The 25,933-nt window shown below is 36.6% G+C and overlaps 1 protein-coding gene across 1 annotated transcript in view; it reads left to right on the top strand.

The window, feature by feature from the left end:
• LOC309484671 (nectin-2) overlaps positions 1-19,382 on the top strand; it is a 70,259-nt gene extending 50,877 nt beyond the window's left edge. The window contains exons 7-10 of the mRNA XM_082151011.1: positions 15,309-15,438; positions 16,724-16,781; positions 18,122-18,193; positions 18,393-19,382. Coding sequence (XP_082007137.1) covers positions 15,309-15,438; positions 16,724-16,781; positions 18,122-18,193; positions 18,393-18,575 — 443 coding nt within the window. The 3' untranslated portion in view covers positions 18,576-19,382. The remainder of the gene's footprint in view (positions 1-15,308; positions 15,439-16,723; positions 16,782-18,121; positions 18,194-18,392) is intronic.
• The last annotated feature ends 6,551 nt before the right edge of the window (positions 19,383-25,933 follow it).

The following is a 25,933-nucleotide window of genomic DNA, read 5'->3' on the forward strand; positions in this document are numbered from 1 at the left end:
CCTTCTCGCTGTTCAGTCTCCTGTCAACCGTTTGCAGACGCACCGGACGATGGATAAATGTCTTGGCTACTGCTGTTCTGATTTTTATAGGGCACGTCTAGCCGTTGCTTCTGGACCATTTGAGCCGCTAACCCATTTCTTTATGGATATTAAAAGATAAGGCTTGTATGTGCTGTAGGCGGCCTAAAAATCTGACCTTTTCTGTAAAAGCTTGAGCCGCAGGACAGGAAATACCGGATTGTATGGTGTGCTTTGTATACACTGGCTGGGGTGGGTATTCACTTGTATGCGGATTGTAGTTTCGGTAGTCAGACATTCTTGCCATTTGTTATGAGAAATTTAACACGTTTCGTTCAATTCTCTTCCAGGCAGATTCATTCATTGACAATATGTCTTTGTCTCTGAGATCAGACATAAAGCGTTTGTCGCACCTGTTGAGTCATCATTTGGTCGCCTTTCAACCATTACGGCCCAGATGGTTATCAGAGCTAACCTGTAGCGCCATGTTCCTCCTGCCTCTGGCTATTGCTTTTGCAAAACATCACATGAGCAGGTATGGCAGCAGGTGTGGTGAAACCATTACAGCTTTATAAAAGACGGCTTGTTTCCTCATTCCACTCAAATAATTGTTGTGCTGTGGCACAGTAGCTGTTTATAGGCCAGTCTGAGAAACATTAGTCATAGGCTCATAGCTGCTATGGACCTGACATTTCCAAAAATGACTAGTGCCAGCCAGTCTCTGACCTAATGCAATTTAACCTTAAATAAACATATAGGCTATTTGTCCAACACTAACTTGTCATTTCGACTCAGTGTTGTGAATGCCTTCATGGCCCACATAATCAGCTATGACAACTCTGACAGCGTTTTCTGACAAGAGCTGGGGGAGAACATACTATGGCGTGTTTGCCAAAAAACATCTTGGCATTCAAATATTTTTCAGATATACTTCTCTATATCTTGTATTTTTTACCAAACAAGAAATGTGTTCCATTGATCTTGTGTTATTTTAGATATCATTAAGCATTATTAAAATAGCCATCTATGAATGTTTTTTTTATCTAAAAACAGTCGATACTGTTAAAAGTCAGTACTGTGCAAAAACAGTTTGAGAATTTTTTTTTTTGTATTCACTATCTATTACTAATTTGTCATTTATCTCTGTATTTGTTAATGCGTACATATATATAAAGTATATAATTTTGCTTTGTTGAACCAATAAAACAGAAATTATGCTATATTAGGACTGTCAAAACTAAAAAATCTGATAAAATGTCATTTTGTATTTCTAAGAAACGTCTCAACAAATTCCATTTTTAAGGAAAGAAAACAAAATGAGGTAGATTTCTGCTATGATATAATGTCTCAGCCGAAACAACAAATATCAAACTAAATGCAGTTATAAAATACTTATGTTATATATTTGATATATTATATTATAACTGCTTCTATAAAGGCCCAAGGACGATAACGATAAAGATATTGTTTTAAAAAATCTTTCTAAAATAGCGGATTCCACACCACAACTATTAGCGGCACAGAGGAAAGATATAGTTGGAATCACTTTGACAATGATTTTTCCCAACTATAAAAAACAGCAGAGGACAAAACTAATAAATAGAACATTACTATGTGTTGGTGTGAACACTAATACAGTTATGATCGTTATAGTTATTTTTGTAGTTATCGTTCTTGGTGTAAACAGGCCTTAAAGGGATAGTTCAACCAAAAATGAAAATGTTCTCATCATTTACTCACCCTCATGTTGTTCCAAACATTATAAGTTTATTTCTTCTGCTGAACACTAAAGAGGATATGTTAAGGATGTTGGTAATCAAACAACTGATGGACCCCATTGACTTCCATGGCAGGGAAGAAACTAATACAGGTTTGGAACAACATGAGGGTGAGTAAATGATGACAACATATACATTTTTGGGTGAACTATCCCTTTAAGTCTGTTTTTTCACCCACAAAATCAGTTGTTTTTTTAAAAAAGTGAATCATTAATGATAACGATCTAAATGCAATAGTATAACACGAGCTAAAGATACCAACAAATCCATCCTCATCAATGGTGAGGGCTCAGATTGTCCACTGCAGGATTCAAACCTAAAACCTCTTGGTTACAAGCCCAAATATTTAACTATGAGGTCAGCCTGGTGTTGCACACTTTCAAAACAACAGTTCTGTGCACATGCCTCAGTGAACAATACTGATTTGTCTCCATGTATAAGATAAAGGGAGAGACTGAGGAAGGGAAAATGAACTCTTTATGATCTGGATGGACACAGTGATTCAGTGTTTGTGCGTTCTCATGACAGACTTCACTCATCCCTCATATGAATCTCATCTCTGTTTCTTTACTTAACGCTGCGTATTGATTATTCTTCATCCACTGACACTCTGGAGTCACCGGAGAGACGGTTGCCATGGCACTACACTGACAGATCCACCCTCCGTCTCCATAGCAGCTGTGACAGAAGGGTACGGTGGAGTGTGATGGTCAGATGCACAGCTTCTGTTGGTTGTGAAAACTCTCAGATATGTGCATGCATACAGATAGCCTGCAATGTGACGTGATAGCACTAACATAACATTTGGCTGATTTATGAAATGTCAGGGCCTTTAACATGTTGCTTTTATTGCTATAGTGGTCTCGTTAACTTTTATGGAGAGCAGATCTTTATGACGGTAGATCATGTTTTGATTTATGTTTTTAGTTATTGAGGTTGTGGTGGTCCAGTATTTGTTTGAGAGAGAGAGTGGACGAGAGTGGAAAGCTACTGATGAAATCATGCTTGAATCCATAGTAAATTTGGCTCCTGCAATGAAAACATCAAATGAATCAGATCAAATGATTGCTTAATTAAGTTCATCTAAATTGATGCGCTACATTCAAAGCAAGCTGAGAGCGGGAGATTGCTCGGTTTAACTCTTGCTCAGCTGCCTAGCAGGACTCATATCAGTCAAAAACACATTTAGAAATAGTTTAGCAGGCACAAAAGACAAGACTGGTGCATTGAATGTGAAAATAAATAGCAGAAAATCAGCATCAACCAATTCTTCGGTAGAACTGTGCTTGATTGACAGAGCAAGAACAATACGGAACAAAACAAGCAGAGCACGTATACACTAGAAATAGATTATAGTCTATAGATAATTATAATTTCACTTCACTCTATGTATATAATAAGTATATTATATAATTATATAGAAAATAGATAATTAACTACAATATAGATAATTCATGTGGTTCAGATAACATCACATTTAGAATTTCTGTTGATTAAACCAATCTCCCTCTTCATTGTATTAACTCAATGTTTTAATTTCAATGAACTAAACATTTTAAGGCAACCAGGTTACTTACTTTTTTAAGTTAAACCAACAATAATCTTTACAGTGCAAATTACAGTGCAAATAAATTTTTTAATCGGACTAGCACAGTCGGAATTAAAAACGTCACATGTAACCACATCAGTTGGAATGAATTGGCCAAATCCAATATAATTTCATTTAAATATTAAAGTAAGGGATGGTTTGATAGGTCATGTAAACACTTGATTGGATTACAAACCAAAACTGTAAAGTTCTGCGGATGTGCAATGACGTAGAAATGGCGTAATAACTTAGAACAAGCTGCTGGTGTTGTTAAAAACCGTGTCAAAAATTACTGTTATGTCAATCTAAAATTCTCTTTCCACTCATCGACTTCTCTCTGTGATATAATTTCCTGCTGTTTTTTTTCTGCATGTTGGTTGCACCAAATTACTTTGATATGATGCTTTTTCAAATATTAATCAGAAGCAAAGTAGTTTTGATAAATATTTATAATGGTAACACTTCACAATAAGGTCACATTTGTTAACATAATGTATATTAACTAACATAAACTAACAATGAGCAATACATTTGTTACAGTATTTATTAACCTTTCTTAATGTAAGTAATAAAAAACAGCTGTTCATTGTTTGTTTGTTCATGTTAGTTTACAGTGCATTAACTAATGCTAATAAATACAACATTTCTTAAAATATGTCAGTGCCATTGTTTTGTCTCAAGATGCACATCAGTAATTTCTTTTCACATTTATAAAAGCTACTTAAATGTCCTAATTGAACTAAGGCCTAATCCTGGCTTAATCTAAGCCCTGTCTGTGAAACCGGGCCATAATGTATTAGTAAATGTTGAAATTAATTAAGATCAATAAATGCTGTAGGTATTATTCATTCTTAGTTCATGTTAACTAATGTAGTTAACTAATGAAACCTTATTGTCAAGTGTTACCTATACAAAATAAAAACATGCTCATAGAAATCACTGTATGTATGAATTGCATTTCTATTTCTAAAAAATGCTATTCCACTCATTGACCCGAATAATAATACAAGCAAAAAATTCATTCAGTGAGCATAAAGAGTTTTGTACACCCTTCGCATAATGTATGTGTAGAAAGAATCGACTGTGGGTCATTGTGGCTCTTCAAACACAGCAGACACTGGTCTTGGCTTGTGTCTGTAACAGGCTTTCAATAGTCTGCTGTCCTGCTCTGCCTGGTTGCTCTGATTAGTGATGATGACGACAGTCATATAAGCTGCAAATATAAGCTGCATGGTTTCTCGCTGTCTCACACACAGACATTATACAGCAGTGTGTTTACTGGGGTCGGGCCAATAGCTAGATGAGCAATAATTTCAAAATGAACGAGAGAGAGAAAGAGCTTAACATTAATCAATGCAGTATGGACATTACCCACAAAAATGACACCCACCTGCCCTGCAGCATCCATGGCAGAAAAGGACAACATGGACGCCTGTAATGATCATTACTGTCCTCCTTTCTCTCTCTCTCTCTCTCTCTCTCTCTCTCTGCTCATTGTTATTTTTGTAGCAGATAATGGAGTGGGTGTTGTGGCACAGGACAAAGTTGAAGATTCTCTCGTCTCAGGCTATGTCTACATTAATCCGGATACATTTGAAAACAGCTTTTTCATTGCAAAACACTAGCATTTTCAAACATTTTCCACGTTTCTCGTCCACACTTAAATGCCAGAAAACGCTAAAATCATCGTACTGCACATGCATAAAAAGTCGTAAAAGCACACTGAGATGTTACCGAGACCAGACATAATAAAGATCTTCTTCTGGCACGATTATTTCAGTAGCAATTTAGCAAACAAAACTTACCACTTCCTAGTGAGTCCAGGTCGCACTCAATCGCCATTCCATGTCTAAACGCAATTACCCTCATGTTTTGCCGAAGGACAGCGATTGCGAGGTAAATTTCTATCATCGTTGCAGGAATGTAATATGAAGATCCTACAAAGTAACATATAACTTTAGCAACACTATGAAAGTGAATAGCAAGCACTTACTGGCATAAACATAGATATCTATCGGCACAATGTGCCACATGGCTAAATGTGGCATCGCTTCAAATTTATTCACTTGGAGAGTGTCTTCAAAAAGTTCAGTTTTCACAGGAAAAAAGATTCATTTCCAAATGTATCCGGATTAGTGTAGAGTAGACATAGCCTCAGTGTAATTAAAGGTTTGGGGCTGCTCATATATACGGCTTCTGGAATATAGCACATTTGGTTTGAGGCTAAAAGATGCTTTTTATCATACAATGCTGGTATTTTTGTATGATGCAGCTGGTAGAATCTCAGATATTCAGGGATGTGGGTGTGTGGTTGTGAGCTTTGGGATGCTTTGAATATCTGGGTTGTGTAGGGGTGTGTTTGCTCCGGTTAAAGCTGTTGTGTTGGGGTGAGTTTGGAATGTGACTGTGGACTGTGGCGGGAAAACACAGCAATTACGACTGTAGAAAGCATGAATGCTCACTAATGAAGCTGAATAACTCCCAGCTAACGAACAGGTAAACAAATACACACACATCAGTGAGCACACACACGCTCACAGAGCGATCGGGCCCCTGTGGCTGAATGCGGCTGTGTAATTGGGGTAATGGCCTGGTAATCAGGAACTGGTTGGTTCAGTCGTGAGGCTGTTTAGGCCACGGGCAGGCGCCTTAAACCACGGAGCTCTAATACATCTGCATCTCTAAACAGGAGCGACTGCAGCACTACTGCCCAGCAGCGACTGCTAAATGCTAATACATGGAAATCTTAATGAGTATGCTCGGATAAATGACTTCCTGTGCGTGTGTGTGAATGTGTGTAATATAGACAGAGGTTAGAAAGGTTAACACACTGTCTGCCCTCGGCAGTAACACATTAACTTTCACTTGAGAAGAACTAGACATTTTTTGTGAGAAACTGTCATTCGTTCCCTTTTTTTTCATACAATCAACAACTTTAAACTTAAACTGCAGGTTCCTGTTGAGTGTGAGTTCACACTGAAAATCTGAGATTCAATTTAAAACAAAGACGATTTATAAATAGATTAAGCCATGTTTACTATTTTGCAAACATTAATTGCTGCATTCTCAAAATAGACAAGATAGAGGCTCAAGACAGCTCAAATGTTGAGACAGTATAGGAAGCAATTGGATTGAAAGAAGAATGCTTGGAAAATAGTGAGACATAATTAGGCTTTAAATACCTATGTGTAGATGATGAAGATCCTTCTCCCAAACTTTTGTTGGTAACTTCATCAAAGTCTTAATGATTGAGAGAAATGTAAGGGGAAGTGCGGTGGTTGCCCTTTCTTGCTTCATGAGCTCCATATATCTGACTGTCGGTGTTTATGTGAGAGAGAAAGTATTAGACATAACAAGTTTAAATATAATCCTGAAGACTGAGAGAATACAGGGGAAAGCAGAACGTGTGGTGTTTCCTCAACTTAATTAGCAGCATATGCATGTGTTTGTGTGCATTTAGGTATATGTGAGATCACAAGTTTAAAAATAATCTTGATGACTATAAGAACCCGGAGTCATTTTTAAAACCTGATAGAAATGTGTGTTTACTTAGCTATAGCCTACTTCAGGGACAGAATTGTCCTCAGAAGTGAGCTAAATGTGACAAAACATCCCCTTGAGGACATGTAGTCGTCCTCAATTGCAAAAATGATTCATACACAAAATAATACATAAAGTGGACATGAAATCAAAGAAATACACTAAGTTATTTTATGTTGAGTATCCTGTTTCAATCGTAAGCATGCCACAGTATGATTTGCAAGTGCCTATAGGCCTATATAATATAGATGTTTTAAACACCGTTGAAATCGAGGCTGTGACTATGAGGGAAACTTACATAATATGCAATGTATGAAGGTCCTAGATCACATAGGCCTAATTCACAACTTTCAAAATGTTTTATGTAATATTTGTCTACTGAATGTCTTTCTGATGTAATGTTCTAAAATAACAGTAGGCTACAGAGTTTTCATTCCTGTCCAAAATTAAATACAATCCCAATATGCATAAAGTCTATTTTAGGCCTACAACAATAAACAATAAGTTAATATTGCGTAACTTTACTATTGTAACACACTGCCGGTTACTTTGTCTGTTTTTGCTCTGAAGAAAATAGTTACCGAGCATTGGCGTTCCAGGGTGAAGCGGTGAAGCGGTGAAGCAGTGTTTTCGAACGAATCTGATTAAATGATTCAATGACTCGCTCCTTAGGAGTTACTTGCAATATCTATGGTTACTTGTTTCATTCCTGAATGAATGAATCAGTGTTTTTGAACCATTACATTCATCGATCTAGTTTTAACGGTCATCAGCATCGTAAATCCTGCAAAGTTTTTATATATATATATTTTTTTTTAAATGTACATTTATATGGCTACTATGTACATTTATAACAGTATACTTTGTATTATATTACCTTTGCATCAAATAATTTGATTCAAATTACAAAAAAATGTGTTAACCCTGCTGTGATGCTGTGGGAGTGACGGTAAAATTGACGTCTTTCTCTCTTCTGACTGCCTTTATCAATCTCTCTCTATTTTTTTCCTCTTTTTGAAAGTTGTGAAAACACTATTGTGGAGTTTTTCTTTTGCTATTTGCACAAATGGGAACACGGAAAATATATATTTAATGTGGGCTAGTCTCTCATTCACCGTTATAAAAGTTTACCCAACTATGACGACTTCCGCTTCTGAGAAACTCGGAAATGTGAAAAGGGTCAATGTGTAGCGATATATGAAGAAGCATGTGCAGCTCACACAGAATTCACCTTCAAGCAGCGTAACATGATGAATTTCGATTTATTTATTGCAATTTATTGCACAATCAATAAATCTTTCACCTCACACTAAATTCCTAATCGCGTGGATTCCTATTGAAATTAGGCTAATTAATTTCAATTACCAAATTTCACCTGCGAAAATTCGCTGAACAAAGTTAAATGTGACCGCACCATGTATTTGGTCGCACTTTGAAAAGTAGATGTTGAACTGTATATAAATGCCAGAATGAACTTATGTAGCCTATAGCCTAATGTTTATATAAAAGTTATATAAAAGTTAACATGTTTGTGTGCTGGACAACAACATGATGAATGATTGGGATGTACTGTAACTTCTGACAAAATCAGTCTTTGTCAGAAACAATGTCAGAAATATTGAAAAATTGCATGAGTGACGTCAGGAGCTGTAGGTGTTGAGGGAGCAGTGACCTTGGAGATGGGGATCCGGCCTGCTCCTGTGGCTACTGTCTTCTTCCTTAATGCGCAGTGGCAGAAACCTCACTGCCTCCCCGGAGAGACGCACACATACTCGTGCACACACAGAGACTCAGTGTCGCTGACATCAGTTTAATCCTCAGACAGTTTAAATGCATGGGCTGAGTCTTGGCCTCAGCTGTGATTAGTGCTGGGCAGAGTGTGATGAATGAGACTGCTGAAGACACACACGCACACACTTGTGCCGCATTGTTATCATGAAGAGTGATGGGGTGAGTCAAATTGCATGGCATATATGCGGGATATTACAGTGCTTGCCGAAGCTCAAGTGAAATGAATAGGGACCACTTGTGAACCACATGTCCCGTTCAAAGTCAGAGGCGGAGAAGGCATTAGATAAACCCGTTGGCATGATAACCGTGCACATGCCAACCCTTACGTTTTTGAGAATCCATTAAAAATTGTTGATAAAAAAAACTTTTTTTTTCCATTTCAGCCTTTTTCAGATCATTTGCTTCAACTGGAAATTCTGTCATTATCTAACTCAAAAGAACTTATCAAAATGTCAAAGCTACTCTTTTCCATACAATGAAAAAGCATGCAGAGAAAAAATCTGTCAAGTTGAATGTGTTAAAACATAGGGAGAACATTTTGTCAGGTTAGAAATACCTTATCAGTATGTGCTGCATAATTTCATAGCTTAACATTACAATTACGCAAGTACAGTGTTGGGTGTAACTAATTACTAAGTAACTATACTGTAATTGAATTACTTCTCCCTCAAAAAAGTAAAGTAAGGGATTACTCTTAATTTTTCTGTAATTTAATTACAGTTACTTCTGATGTAATTGAGCTAAATACTGTGTATAGACCAATCCGATCTCACGGCAATTCATATGCATTTCTCATACAAATTCGTACGAATTAGCCACCTTGTAAAATAAGTGTGAAATGTCATGAGATCAGACTGGTATTAACTAGGACAATTCTATAAAACAATAGTGGGTTTAACATCAAAATGTATTGTCTGATGTTAAAAAGTATGTTTATTATGTTAACCTTCTCCCTTTAAATTGTTTGGTCAGTTTAAGGATAATTCATGCAATTTTATAGTTTTTATTTGAAAGAATTAAAACAGTTTCATGTCTATCCTTGTATTATTCAGCTGGTTGAGGTTGATATGGGATTTAGAAAGTAATTAGTAATTAAAAGTAATTAAATACTTTTTAGAGAGTGTAATTAGAATAGTAATCTAACTACACTGTTGAAGAGGTAATTAGTAACTAGTAATTAATTACTTTTTTGAGAGTAACTTACCCAACACTGCGCAAGTATAGGTCATCTTGAGAGGAAAGTGAAATTCATTTTATTATTTGATGCACTTCACTATTATTGAACTAAACTGAATTAACATTGAACTAAATTGAGCTGAATAATGTCATCTTTTTATAGCTTTGCGACATTATTTTCTTGTTTATTACTGTGCAGCTGCTTTGAAACAATCTGTATAGATTTCTATAAATAAGGGTGAAATGTGATGTTCTACTTGCACCCTAAACCAAAACTATACTGCTTGACTTCTGCTCACATTTTACTACTACGTTTTTAAAAACCATTACCCCTTCAGTCATGTTTTGTCTCACTTAGGGCACAGAGTCAAGATAACCACTACCCCCTCAAAAAAAAAAACCCACCTTTGATAACACCTTCACTCTCATTTGGGCTTTACACAAACTTCACAGTTTGGATTCATCATGTGTGCTGGCTTATATGTCAAAATGTGTGTTAGAACGTTTGATTTTCCGGTGTCAGATGTGTCATCATCTCTCTTTGATCTGTCTGTCTCTTATTGTTATTCACCGGGATGCAGTTTCTCATGGGAAATGTTCTCTGATGTCAAATTCCACTCAGTCAGAATGGATGCTGATAATCTAACTCCATTAAGCCTGGATCTGGAGGCTTGGCTTCTCTTCCACACACACACACACACACACACACACACACACACACACACACACACACACACACACACACACACACACACACACACACACACACACACACACACACACACAGTCTATTTGCAGTCCTACATTGACAGAGCATCATGTCTACAGCCATAATCCCCCTAATTGCGTATGTCTTTTCATATTGACACATCCATAATTCACCTTAAATTGTTTATTCCACAAATTAATGCCATCAACCTGCCACTTCAGACACACCGTGTGAAATAAGATTGTTGTGACAGAGATGGGTCATGTGACTCGATTGTAATCACCATAACTGAATTACTGCATACCGTGGTTTATTGAGCCCAAGAGCTTTCAAAATGCTTTTAGTTTCAGTTACTCTGAACTGTGAGCCGAGGCCACAGGAAAAATAAACAAAACTACACACGTTTATCTCTAATCTGGTTTTGACCATGCAACATTGGAGGAAAATTTTGTGTTCAGTGAAACTAACTAATTCATTGGTAACACTTTACAATAAGGTTTCATTAGTTAACATTAGTTAACTACATTAGTTAACATGAACTAATAATGAACTGCACTTCTACAGCATTTATTAATCTTAGTTCATGTTAATTTCAACATTTACTAATACATTATTAAAATGTGTTAGCATTAGGTAATGCACCGTGAACTAACATGAACAAACAATGAACAACTGGATTTGAATTAATTAACATTAACAAAGATGAATAAATACTGAAACAAATGTATTCCTCATTGTTAGTTCATGTTAGTTAATGAGACCTTATTGTAAAGTGTTACCAATTCGTTTCAAGAGTATATTGAAACGGATGTTTGGAAACCATGTCAATGTGTTATTGTTTAAATTAAATTAAAACAATATATAGTAAAAGCTAAATATATATATATAAATAAAGTAAATCGTATAAAATTATTAAATAAGATGTTTTAACTAAATCTAATGAATGTAGTTTTCAGTACAATATAAAGTAGTTTTAGTTTTTTAGTTTTTCTTCTTTTGTGTTCACTTGAATAAAAAAAGAGTTTTGTTTTGGAAGAAAGAAAGTCATGCTTGTACTGAAATGAGTGCAAGAAAATTATTGCAAAATGTAAATTTTTGGGTGAGATATTCCTTTAACATGACATAGCAAATTTGGTCTCTGTGACACTGTTAAGTTAATGCACTGCAATATCTGTGTCCACCATTTATGTGGCAGTAAACAGCCTCACGGACGTCCTGAGACTCTGAGCTGTAGACTGGAGTTTATAAACGGAGATGTCACATTGATGATAGATTGAGTTTTTTCCCTGCTTTCTTGCGCCATTGCTCCACACACACACACACACACACACACACACACACACACACACACACACACACACACACACACACACACACACACACGCATGCACGCACGCACGCACACACGCACGCACGCACGCACACACGCACACACACACACACACACACACACATTCTTCCCTCATTCTGCTTCTGTCTGCAGTGACCTTCACTTCCTCTACACCTCATATTCTCTCTCCATCTCATTCTGTGTTAGTGGTATACTGCTAAAGGCTCTTTCTTCAAATGAATCAGCTGTCTCCCTGATTGTGTTCTTAGATTTGAGTGGAGTTTTGCTCATTCTGTTTGTGTGAAGGGATAATTCTGTAATTCATGCTCATGTATGTGCTGTTTTTATGAACTGTGTGTAATGCTGCATTTAGTATGCGAGTATGTGGTGTAAGGGATAATGTGCATTCTGATGGTCATTATCACATAATAAACCCCAACAAGGTGATCAGGATTCAGATGTGAATACACATGAAATTCTCAATCTCGTGGATTCCTGTTGAAATGACTGCATTTCACCTGCGAAAATTCGACGAGTAACGTTAAATGTGAACCCACCTTAATAGGACCGGAAGTAGTGCAGATTTTGAGCCGAATTTCGACTCCTGCCAAATTATTACCCCACTCGTTGAAGACACTACTGATTGCTTAATCCTAACCCCATCCCCTAATCCTAAACCTACCCTACTATACTGGGGACTTGGGGGGTTGGGGTTGGGGGGGGGGGTATCAGATAATCTGGTGGGGGTCACAACACAAGTATTGTTCATGTGACCATATAGTGACGTTAGGGTTACCCAGATAGCAAATGACATCTGGTCCAGTTGTGGCCCACATCTCCCGCATTCTTCTGGCCCACGTACCGCATGGAATGACGGCGATGTGAGCGTGGCTGGCAAGGCTTAGCGGCAAAGGTCACATGGGCCACAAGTCACACTAAAACTGTCTTAATGTGTGTGGGCCAGATACAGCCCATATGACATTTTGTCTAGTTGAGTGCCCAGATGAGGCCCGGATATGTATGCCATCTATCTGGGTAGGGTTAGGGTTAGAATTGCATTAGGATTAGGTCAACACAACGTCTACTACGTCACATATTTCGATGGGTCACAATTATATACTGGTATATTGCCATGGGCAATGGTAAAATATCCAGTTTAGGGTAATTCTACGAAAATAGTTCACGCTCAGTTTTGGGGTTCAACAGAAAACCGTATTCTAAAGATTTTTTTTTGTAATAAAATTATATGCGTTACATTCTCGGATGTGTTATCTGCTATGAGATTTCAGCAGAACCAAGCGAAAGAAAAGAGGAAAGAGCGCTTTAGGACAAGAACGAGAGATTGACAGCGCGAGACGAACGAAGTGAAAGAACGACGTGTGATTGACAAGGCAGATATTCAGCGAGACGTGACGCGCACACGTTCCTTCAGCCAAACACGTTCCTTCAGCCAAACTTTTGTCTTTCTTTTAAATAAAAGCATCCATTCTGTCCTTTAAACCGGTTTGTCTAGCTGGCCAACATTCTCTCTTTCTTTTTACTTCTTCTTTCATTCCCATGTCGATGACTAGTGGAAAATCGCCAAGGCAGGCTCTCGGCCGTACGCCAGACGTTAACTTGCCTGTCAGTATAACACCTGCAAAGCAAAGTGAGTGATCCGAGAGACGAGCGGATATATTTGCACGGTAAACGCTGCACTTTTATGGTAGTGGCATCAGGGAGTCTGTGTCTAGAATAAATTGTCCTGGAGGATTTTTCTATCACGAGTGTTTTTTACAGCTGTAGCGCCATCTAGTGTAACATCAAGTTATTTTACATGTATTTATTTAGCTTAGCACAGCACAGTGGTTCCCAACCTTGGTGGTCCTATAGAGTCCATGAAAGTCATGACTGCACAGTTTAAATAATAAATATCTCTCAAATCAAACATACCTGATTAGATAAGAGAGGCATCCAAAAATGTGCAGTGTTGGGGATGGGAGGACCAGGGTTGGGAGCCACTGTGGTTTTGTTCGAAGGGACTTAGTGGAAAGAAAACATAGGCCTACTTACAGTTTAAGTATTTGATTATATTCATCTATTATTGTCTGTAGATTCCAATCACAAGCCTATCTTTAAAGGCCGTTTTCTCAAAATTAGTTTTTTCCAGTAATTTTCTCATGTTGACAGTGATAAAAAAAAAAAAAAAAAAAAAAAAATCAATAATCCCCTGTTAAAACCTGACTCAAAGAAGTCAACAAAAATGAACCAAGAATTTTGAACCAAGAATTTGAAACCCTTATCCAATGTTCAGATTTCTGGAAATGATGCAAATTAGTGCATATTTAATTAGATACTAACTAAATATTTCCATATTTAAATAAAACATTTTAGAAAACTTGTAATACAATTTTGTTTTTGCAATTCTTGATGTATTCAATCAACTGGAGAAGTATGGTGACATCTATTAGTTTTTACATAAAATATTAAGTAATAATTAATAAAACAATGATTTACAATTTTAATGTTTAATATTATAATTACATTATAGTGTAATTCCAGGAGTAGCAAGTAATACTGATGTAGGCTATATTTAATATATAATTATTTCCTGGAACAGCTTTGACATAATTATACAGTTAGTCATATTGTTAAGTTAATATTTGATATGGACACTGTATAAAATCTTTCTTACTGAGCCCAAACATACCATGTAGACATCAAATATTTCACTCATTAAAAAAAATATTTTACACATACCATAAAAATAACATTCCATAATGACAAATGCACAAAAATATTTCAGGGGGGAAAAATGACATAATTAAACAAATGTCTCACCTTATGCCAGAGGTGTGAAACATTATTCTCACATCATCTCTGATTTTATTTCTAAGCTGAGCACTCTTCCCATCAATCTGCATGTCCTATGAGTTGTATAGAAATAGAGAGTTCACCTGAATATGCATAATAATTATGAATGTCAAGAAATTACATTACATAATGTCATCAGAAATGAATGTATAATTTTTCTTGGCTTAGAAGATCTTCATGGCAATGTTAAACTAGCTGTACAAGACAGATGAGCATGATTCCATGTGTGTGGAATCTGGGATTTATTTATCCAGCCTAAGAAAGCAGGATCTGCTGTGAGAAAACAGCACAGCAGGATTTAAGTGGTGTTTATAAACTACCAGAACTTGTGTAGATGTGGCAATGTTGTGCGGGTGGTCATGTGTTACTATGCAAGCTGTTTTGACTGAGGAGAATGATTTGAGGTCAGAAACTCAAGATACTTATACAGAAGTGCACTGAACTGTTTTATTTCAAAAGAAAAGGAAAATGTAATTGTTATTCTATGACTCATAGAGATCTAAGTCTCTCTCTCTCTCCCTTTAGAATTTCCTGAGACAAGACAGGGTTCCTCTACTGGAGGTGTTATTGGTGGTATTATTTGTGTGATCATCCTCATAGCCATAATTGCAACTACCATAGTGATGGTCCGCAAATGCCAAAGGAAAAACATAGAGTAAGTACTGCCTCCTCTTTTATATTCTGTCTTTGACTGGTACCCTGGTAAAAACAAGTTACTTATAAACAGTGTTGGGGAAAGTTACTTTTAAATGTAATGCATTACAATATTGAGTTACTCCCTTAAAAAAGTAACTAATTGCGTTACTTAGTTACTTTTTATGGAAAGTAATGCGTTGTTACTTTTGCGTTTTTTATTCAATTATTTATTTACATGCTCCCGATTTCTCTCTACATGGGGACAGGAGTGGTGTCAGCCAATAAACGAGAAAACAAAGTAACTCAGCTTTTAGTTTCATTAAAGGACAAGTTCGGTATTTTACACTTAAAGCCCTGTTTACAGATCGTATCTGATGAAATAGAACGGTTAAGATAAAAATTTGGACACATGCTGCTGTCCCGAGAATTTTAGGTTTATTCCGCTTTTGTGGACCTATTTTGCCAAACGCGTCACACCCGTGATTCTTCCGTTGAGAGCTTGAATAATAGACACTCCAGCCCAGTTGGTGGCGATAATGCACCTTTGCCAATTGCAAGCAAACCACGAGCATTTCATTGAATACACAGAAGAAGCAGAAGAAGAAGCGGCGGAGTAATACCGTAAAGGTGCTGCGGTCTCACAGCATGTCCTATTAAGTCAATGGAGTTGGACAAAAACTACGATAAAACCTGTTGGAAAGCATCTTTTTCAGCGATTTTTGAGTGAACATATCAGTGAACACCCCTGACCACTCGGTGAGTTTCACGTCTTTGTAAACGAAAGTTTAATGTGTTTTTAGGACGGAATCTTCCAGTGCACATAGACAACCATTGTGGGGGTGGGGGGGGGAAGCGAAATAAACCAAAAATTCTCGGGACAGCAGCATGTGTCCAAATTTTAATCTTAACCGTTCTATTTCATCAGATACGATCTGTAAACAGGGCTTTAAGTGTAAAATACCGAACTTGTCCTTTAACTCTGAACTATGAGCCGAGGCCACAGGAAAAATAAACAAAACTACACGTTTATCTCTAATCTGGTTTTGACCATGCAACATTGGAGGAATATTTTGCGTTCAGTGAAACTAAATTCATTGGCAACAGGTTACAATAAGGTTTCATTAGTTAACATTAGTTAACTACATTAGTTACTAGCATTAGTAATGCGTTACTTTACTCGTTAGTAAAAGTAATCTGATTATGTAACTCAGGTTACTTGTAATGTGTTACCCCCAACACTGCGTATAAATGACCGGTGAATGTTTCCCACTTTACTGATAGTCTGTTTGTGTCTGTTCTTACAGCCGTCCACCCACTCACAAACCTCCTCCTCCTACGAAGACATATTCATATTCAGACAGAGTGAGTAGAGCCGAGAGATTCAAACTCTATTTTACACTTTGAGCAAATGCAGCATCAAATTAGCTATATATATATATATATATATATATATATATATATATATATATGTGTGTGTGTGTGTGTGTGTGTGTGTGTGTGTGTGTGTGTGTGTGTGTGTGTGTGTGTGTGTGTGTGTGTGTGTGGTGTCCAAAAGTCTGAGTCCAAACTGAAAATCGAGGATTCCTATAGCCTTGAGATGAACAGAAAGTTTGAATGTTTTTAAAATTTTGAAAACAAATGACATTAAATGGATTGGAAATATTCAATATTCTGCATGCTACTGTTTCTTTTTCCTATAATGCACATTCAACATTCAAATAATTTGACACACTGCACTTATTGTGTACATACATGTGTTTACATTGTACTTATATTTAAAAATACCTGCATGTAATTACTGCTGTAATATATTTCTGTAATTACATCTATAATTACACTGTTGATTACACCCTAACCCATTACCCTATACCTTTAAACCTTTTGTAATTCAACATTGTACAATTACCTAATAATTTTTTTTGACAAGTATATAGTAGTTTAAAGCACCTAATATAAAGTGTGACCTCCGTCACTAATCAAACAAGTATACTTGTAACGTTGATCATGTTAAAAATCTTTGTACAGACAGTCAGATGTTCTCCATGCTCTTTGGATCATCTCAAATCATGCTGGAGATCATGATCATCAGGTTTTACTTTAACCTGTGAAGTTAATGTAGCTTGAGTGCTGCTGTCATCAAATCAAAAGGGGATATTATGGGAATTTTAGTGGAAATGCATGAAATGTTTTCTTTAAAATAGTGAAAGTGCTTTTAAGGAAGATGGAAATTCTTGTGATTCTTTTATTAGTTTTGCTCAGTTCCTGTTTTATGATATAATAAGTTTTATTTCAGTTATTGTCCAGACAACATTTCTAATTTTCATTGAATTTTCATTTTAATTAAAAACTTTCCATTTACTTTTTTATTATTTAATTTTATTTAATTATATATATATGTTTTTTGTTTTTTTACAATAGCAAAAAAAAAAAAATCTGAAATTCTTTCAGAAGAAACTTTTCACCTATAATTATGGTAGCTTGTTTCTGCCACTGAATAAAAAAGAAAAAAAAGTCATTTTACTTTTGATCTCACAATTGTGACTTTTCTTTCCTCAGAGAATTGTGAGTTGTAAACTCGCAATTGCGAGAAAAAAGTCAGAATTTTGAGATAAAAAGTAAAATTACTTTTTTCTTTTTTATTCAGTGGCAGAAACAAGCTTCCATAAAGCGCAGCAATTGACCCTTTTCTTTTCCTTTTGTAGCCGAGCATCAGTAAACCTGAGTCTGATCCTGAGCTCATGCACCATGACACAGAGAAAGAGGAGCCAATGACAGTAAGAGGCCATTTCTCTCCGTCTCTCTATTCCTCTAATCCTTTGTAGCATTTAAGATGGTAAATCATACATATTTGATGGCATGTTCATTTTCCATGCATAATTCAGGCTTATTACTCACAGATCATAATCCTCTCTATCATAGAAACACATATGTGTTTTGACTCTAATCACAACACTACAATCTCTACTCTGACAGGATCATTTAGTATACTATGATGACAAGGATCATCATGAGCCTTCCTGGGAGGACAATAAGACTCCTTACCATGATGACAGAGACGAAGACGAAGAAAGTATGATGGGAGAGGAAGGCATATATTACATCACCTCCTCTGCCACTAGAGAGAGCAGTTTCATGTCACCAGCTGTGATAGTGTAGGGATCATACCGAGTAGGTTTTTATACTGTAACCTCAGCACAATTGTACTGTTTTATATTGTAATATGAAGTATGGGTTTGATTGCAAAGGCTTTGATTAACCCAAACACTGTAAGGGCCTTGTTCTTCAGTGCCCAGTTCATATAGACCTCAATGAGTAGATGTAGTTGTGAACATGCACGATTATTTGTCCTTCTGTAGCTGATTAAGGATTGTGCCATTTTTTTGGTTGACTATGAATGTGTATTTAAGCAGCCATAAGGACAAAATGAGCCAGTGTGATCAACATACATTATTGAATCATTATTATTGTAGTTATTATGATTAGCGATATAATCTTCTTTCTGTTCCTAAACTCTTTATTTTTATTTTGTACCTTACAAGATTTAGTTTTTGTATAAATTTCTTGTTTTATTAAATTGCATTAGATTGATCATCTAATCATTTGCACACTCCTGATTTTTATGGCAGACTATATAATTGCATTGATTTAAAAAAAAAATAATAATAATTGATTTTATTTTATTATTTTCATTTTCATTTATATGCTCCAGAATATTAATATTTGTTATGTTATTTTCCAGTGTACTGCTATGATTGTTTACGCTCAATAAACGGGGTGATGTATGCATCAGTGACAGTGTATTATCCTCAACAATATGCGTGAATGATGAGAGTCTTAAAATTGTGTGTGCAATGGAAATATGGAAATCTGACCTTTTGTACAAAGGAGTTCACATGTTGCTATAAAAGTACGGCAATTTTCAGTTACTTTTAAATAACTATCATTAAAAAATATTTAATTGTCTCATGAATATTGTTTTATTTAGGTTTTGGGGCCATTACTAGCCTACCGTATTTAGGCCTACCAATAGTACTAGGCATTCAGTTGGAGCCAAGATAAATACAGTCTCGTTTAATGTTCCAGAAGTATCTAAACGAACAGCCAAAACAACAACAACAACAACATTAGGCAACTAACAGTAAAACGCACAAACACACAAGAATAAACTCACTGCGTAGATGCTGTGATGGTGGTTTGTTTTAAATCACACCAGTGGAGGGCGCGCGCTCACAGATGAAGAGCACTCGTAGTTCCCGCAGGGATTCAGACTGCAGTTGCATGCTAATTACCATCTTACACTAACAGGTAAATAGTTTTCTACAACCTAAAATCATTTAGAACTGTCATCAGATTGTGTAATTATAAACGAGTTCCCTGAGGTCAGTCAACAATCTTTCCTAGAGTCTAAAATCGTAGAAACCGCACAGACATGCTAACTAATAATACAAGGCTAATAATACATTTTGTTTGTAATGTGCTTTTTTTTGCACTCAAAGCGCCACAACAGTGAGTATAAATTAGAAAAAGATGCAACAACAATTAAAATGAAATAAATAACAAACAAGTTAGTAAAAAAAAACTACTACATTAAATACATAAGTCTTATCAACTTCTTGAAACATTCCAGTTGAAGCATTTCTAATTGTGATAGGAACACAACATGTGGCTAAAAGTTATTTGGCCAAAAATAATGGCCTGAAATGTGATTTAGAGATACTGGTACACTGCAAGTGTAACAGACATAGAGAATTTGTGGAGAATTGATGAGCAAAAATAGTCAACAAAACATAGCTGTAAGGATGTGGTGAAATGGGCTGCTGCTGTCAACAAGCTTTTCCATCATCCCCTTCAGCATTGCTTTTTCTGTTCATTTACTGGCAGTAATTGAAGACGGGGCCTGTCAGCAGTAGGACTGAAAGGTGTCCAGAGCTGTAGAAACTCCCCGGGGCTCTCAAACCTCCACACCCTCGTCCCCCATGGGTGTTCTCACATCCACAAACACCATAAGAACACAAATAATTAAAGATTGAATTCATTAAAAAATTTAAGGACGAGGTCGGGGCAACCTGTCACTCACATGAGATTGTAGCAATAAAAACCACAATGATCCAATCCATTCCCAATGGACAAAATCAAGTACTGCCCTACATTTTTCTGGTTCAAGAAGCCATTTCACTTGGATATTTGTCACAAAAGGGAAGAAAAGACTAATCTTCCATTTCATGCTGACTTTGTTACATACAGTGGGATTCAAAAGGCCACTAATGAAAATGTTTTTATTTTACATTTTTCTATTTTAATAAAAAGTGTTGTATTCAAAATTATTAGAATAATCATTTTAGTACAAATTTAATTGAAAACTGCAGATCTTTGAGGATTTATTAAAATTAAGACCCCATTGTGTCTTTTCTTCATCTTATCTCTTCTCACATAGTCTCGTGTCCTACCTTTGCAGAGTGCTGCAAGAAACCGCTGATGAAATCGACATCCCCAAATAATCCAAAATGTTCGTGCAGAGGCCCTGGTTGTGGGTTGCCCAGGGACAGCTGTTGCTAGGCAACAAATGACATCACCACAGCAACAATTCTCAGCCTCATCAGTAGACCGACAGAAAGTGTGAGAGAAATAGAGAGAAGGACAAAGTGTCTGGCTCTGAACTGTGTGTTTGGCTGGTATGTCATTAATATGACAGCTGTGTTCTGGATTTAGAGCTGCCCTCGGAACAAAAAAAAATTGGGATTATTACTGAGAAACTGTCGAAGAGAAGCCTTTGAATTATATATATATATATATATATATATATATATATATATATATATATATATATATATATATATATATATATATAGCAGATATTTCACCTCAAGCATGCTTTTCACCGACACAGTTGTCTCAAACTGTTGTCGCAAAACTGTTTGTTATGGTGGCAGAACTGTGGGATGTAATTTAAATAAACAAATATTGAATTGGGTTATGTTGAATAATCTTTATATTATCATTGTTTTGAAATTGCTGGTCTGGATAAAATTAAATATATACATAAAAGGTATTTAAAAAGTAGCAAAAATAAAAGATGACATACTGTAAAATGTGTTAATGTGAACTGCATATAACAAAAAAATGAAATACAAATCAACCCCTGGGACACAAATTCATTGATCACGAATAATTTTTAATGAATAAATTCAAAGAATAAGAAACCTGGATAAATGACTCCATTTCACATATAATCATTCATTTAGGATCTGTGTGCTTGATACAGAACGCCTCGGGAACATCCTCCACCCCTCGACTAAGCCGTCTAAAAATAAATGAGAAGGGAGGAGGATGAGCAGGCGGAGAGGATGGAAGGATAAAAGAAGAAGGTTAAAGAGGGTGCAGGTGAAGTACACTTTCCTCTGATCCTTCCTTGCTCTCTGCCAATCACAGTCAAATGTGTGCATGTACTTATTAGCACGTGTCCCTTCCTTGCTCACACAGTCTGATGGACACACTCCACCCCTCCATTTTTGTCTGTAACCATGTGTCTGACTATGATGAGCATGGCAGCATGTGCACTGTTGTCATGGCTGGTGAGTAAAGGCCGTTTCCATGTAGAGTAGAGCACACTCAACACAAATAGATTCCACAAATACTAATTACACAACTGTTGCTTAAAGTCAACATGAAATGACATTCACAACACATTTTACTTTGTAATGTGATGTACTTTGAAGTGAAACGGGATTTTCAAGAAAAAAAAAAAAGTTGAACAGGACTTGATTTTATCCAGCAGGAATTAATTGGATTGTAAAAAGTGGGCTTAACGTACTGGAACACAGCCAAACCTGAATGTCTAATACACTATGTGGCTATTAATTAACATTATCCAATAGCCTGCATGGCCTAGGTGATGTCAGCGGAAAATAAGTTATTTTATAGGCGGAACAAATATTTGATTAAAGATTATTTGATTTTGAAGCTAAAGAGATTTTTTTTCTTTGGAATATCATGCACTGATGAATTCTTTGTTATACCAGGTAGGCCTATGTGCATTGCGGAATTAGGGTTAATGTGCATGTCATGTTGATTTTAAACAAAGGACTGATAAAATGTTGTGTAACTACTTTACATTTTGTTTCGAAATGTAATGATGAGGAGCAGCTGGAGTTAACCAGGGCTCCAGGATCATATGGCAGATTACACCTCATATTACTAATGCTGCACACACTCTAGTGCTAATCTGTCACGATTTGAGAAGCTCAGATATGACGTCAGGTTAGATTTGGAAACCATCTACAATGACAGAAATATTTAGGAACATATTCACATGCTTTGGACAGTCACGGAAACACTGTGCATTGTGTTAAACAGTATCTTCAGCGTTTGAAGGGTAAAATGTCAAACGTGACAACTGGAGTGAAGAAGGTCCATTCAGGATAAACTTGATAGTACAGTTGGCAATATATACAGTAATAGGATGATGTGCAACGTTAGAGCTTTTGTGTAAACATTGCATGAAGCGTTCGTCCACTCAGAGACACTGACACTGCAAATATGTAAATAAGGACGTTAACCCAGGGTTAGGAATGTACAGTCTGAAACGTCAGTTTATGAATACTCAAGATTAATTGTTAACCTCGGGTAAATTATGAGCAATGTGAAACTTGAATCAAGATAACCCAGGATTTCTTTTACCCGGGGTTTAGAATGACCCAAGGTTAACTATTTCAATATGAAAAGCCCTTATGAGGGTTAATTTTAGGGGCATGGTTAGGGGAAAATATGAAAATGGGATTTGCTTAGTAAAAAGACCATTATGTCACAAACAAGAGCAAAATTCTTGGGATCAAATTTGGGATTTGGGATCAAATACAAGATCGTTTTGATACACAGAGGTTGCTTGCTGCTGAATAAAGTTTCCTAAATACTTATTCGTAGTCTGCTCTCTGTTCAGTGACACATCACACTTATTAGAATTTTAAGTGTGTGATAAGTTGTATCAGAAACAGGCCTCACTGTGTGTCTGCATGTTATAAACACAATAGCTCAGCCTCTGCTCCAAAACCCAGTGCTCTTTCTCACTGTCTTCTATAGCAGCATCCGAACAGAAATGGAACTTCATATAAGTGACTGATTTGGAACGCTCTACATAGGCAACAACTAAATGTGTTATATTAATAGCGATCTGCACCCAAGGCACACATGAGACTCGCCTTACAATTAATTTCAGTACAGGCAGCATGAAAGAAATGATGTGATGATAAGTGAATATAGTGAATTATAACATAGCGAATGATTCCACGGTATTTAAAGCCACTAAGCCCATTTTACTACATTTGAGACAACTAAGAGGCTAAGAGGATGATATTCCTCAGTCACGTGACTGCAGACCCCTAGTTACTCTTTGTGTGTGAAGAGTAATAGAAGCTGTGATTAGACAGATTGATTAAGGTGCTTAGTGGACAAGATCTCTTATTCTCTTTATGTGGACTAAAGTAGAGTAGAGGCCTCCTCTACCCCAGAATCATATACAGAACCTCTCTCTCTTTTTCTGACCTCCCTCCTGGTTCACCTCTGGCCCTGAGGCGGGGAAGTTGTTCTGGACTAGAGGAGGAGAAGTTGAAAGAGGAGACGGAGCAGGACACCTGGACAGAATGGTGAGTGAGAGAGAAATGAGTGGGATATTTTAGGTGGAAGATAGGTAGTAGATTGTGAGAACCTTTCACTGGCATTGTCTGGGTGATGGGGGTGAGTAAATAATAGAATTTTTATTTTGGGTGAACTAATTTAAAAATTATTTGTATAACTATAAAACAATATAATATTGTATAATACAATATAAACAATGCAATACAAAAATGTCCCCTTGGCATACAGGACATTAGTCATATTGATTTTGAGGGGTTGTCTTAAAACAGTGTAAGGTGGAAGAACTGACATTGTCCAATCGGAGAGGATTGGGATTTGTCCACCTGCTCAAATGAATTCAGCACCTTATGGTTCACTGTAACTGGTGAGATAAACACATAATTAGTCAGCACTCATGAGATCACACTGGATCAGTTTTTGTTCCCTCCCTCGTAATTTCTGCTCTGCTGAAAAGAGTAGTACTGCTGGTCACCAGCATATGTTGGGTCTTTGGATGCCAGTGTGCTGGTGTCCCCACCAGGATTCCTAAAATTAATTCTGGAGGTTTATTTATTAGGAGGTATATTAGATTATGGTTCCATTGCCAATTCACTTTACCGTTTTGGTTCCTTTACTGTACTGTAAACGATTCTCTTATTATTAATTTTGAGGGAGAAAGTATGGAAACTGTAATTAAAATAATTCTTATTGCAAAAGTACACTTAGAATTCATGTTGGATTAGGAGATTATTTGAAATTTCAACTGAACATTATTAACAAATAAGAAAAAATTTATACAATTCTTTAAAAAGCTTACTTTTTTATACTGTATGTAGCAACTCTGTTATCTCTATTAAATGGATACTTTAGATTTAGTTGATCTCAAAGTGACAAGCCCTTGTGAAAAAGGACACTTTTAGCAGACATTTTAAGAGTACTTATTACTTTAAAACTTTTAATTTGCCATTACTACAAAGTCACTTATGTACTTAAGTGTGTTAAGAAACAGTCATGAAAATGTACTCTCTTTAGGTACACTTAAATGGCCTTTTATTTCACACTTCATTACAAGGGAGTACATCACAAAAGTAGTGTTATGAATCATGCTCAAAAGACGATTCTTAAAGAAGTTTCATAACTGTTAGCAGAGTTGAAAATCATGAAAATCATTTTGTTCCAGTATTACTGTGAGTGTGACTGTAAGGCATTCCACTTTCATTTCTGATATTTCCATAAAATAATCCTTTACATTAATTAATTATTTAAGCTAAAAAAAATAAAGAGAAAAAAATAAAGCTTTAAGAACATGGAAACTCATGAGTCGAACATATGGTAACCCTCGTTTCCTGAAGGAGGGAACGGAGACGCCATGTCGAGACCGACGAATAGGAATCTCGCTAGAGAGGCCAATCTACTTTGAGTAAAACTAAACGAGCCAATGAACATTGATGTGCAATCATTTGCATCAGCTGTTCAGCCACGTATATAAGGAGCCGAGCCGATAAGCTGGCTGCCCCAGCGGGCCGCAGCAGATGTGGCGATGGGACGTGGCGTCTCCGTTCCCTCCTTTAGGGAACGAGGGTTACCATATGTAACCTAGACGTTCCTCTTCAGTCGGTCAGTCGACGCCACGTCGAGACAGACGAATAGGAATTGCTACCAAAGGGCCACAGCTGCTGACCCCATCCAGCAAGTTTTTATCCTCATCCCTGTGCAAGCCTCTTGCCCCTTCTTGCCTGGAAGGACGATAGGAGAGGGCTTACACAGAGTATATCTGTCACTGTTGTTCCGTGATAACCCATAAGGTGAGATTCTTGGATAACACTGGGAAAGCGTGCCCTTTCTGTTAGGAAGGAGAACGCTGCGGAACCCACATTCTTCCTCGAAGGAGTTATGTGGAGATA

This window comes from Leuciscus leuciscus, assembly GCF_965113295.1.
Source record: "Leuciscus leuciscus genome assembly, chromosome: 20".
NCBI classification, from domain to species: domain Eukaryota; kingdom Metazoa; phylum Chordata; class Actinopteri; order Cypriniformes; family Leuciscidae; genus Leuciscus; species Leuciscus leuciscus.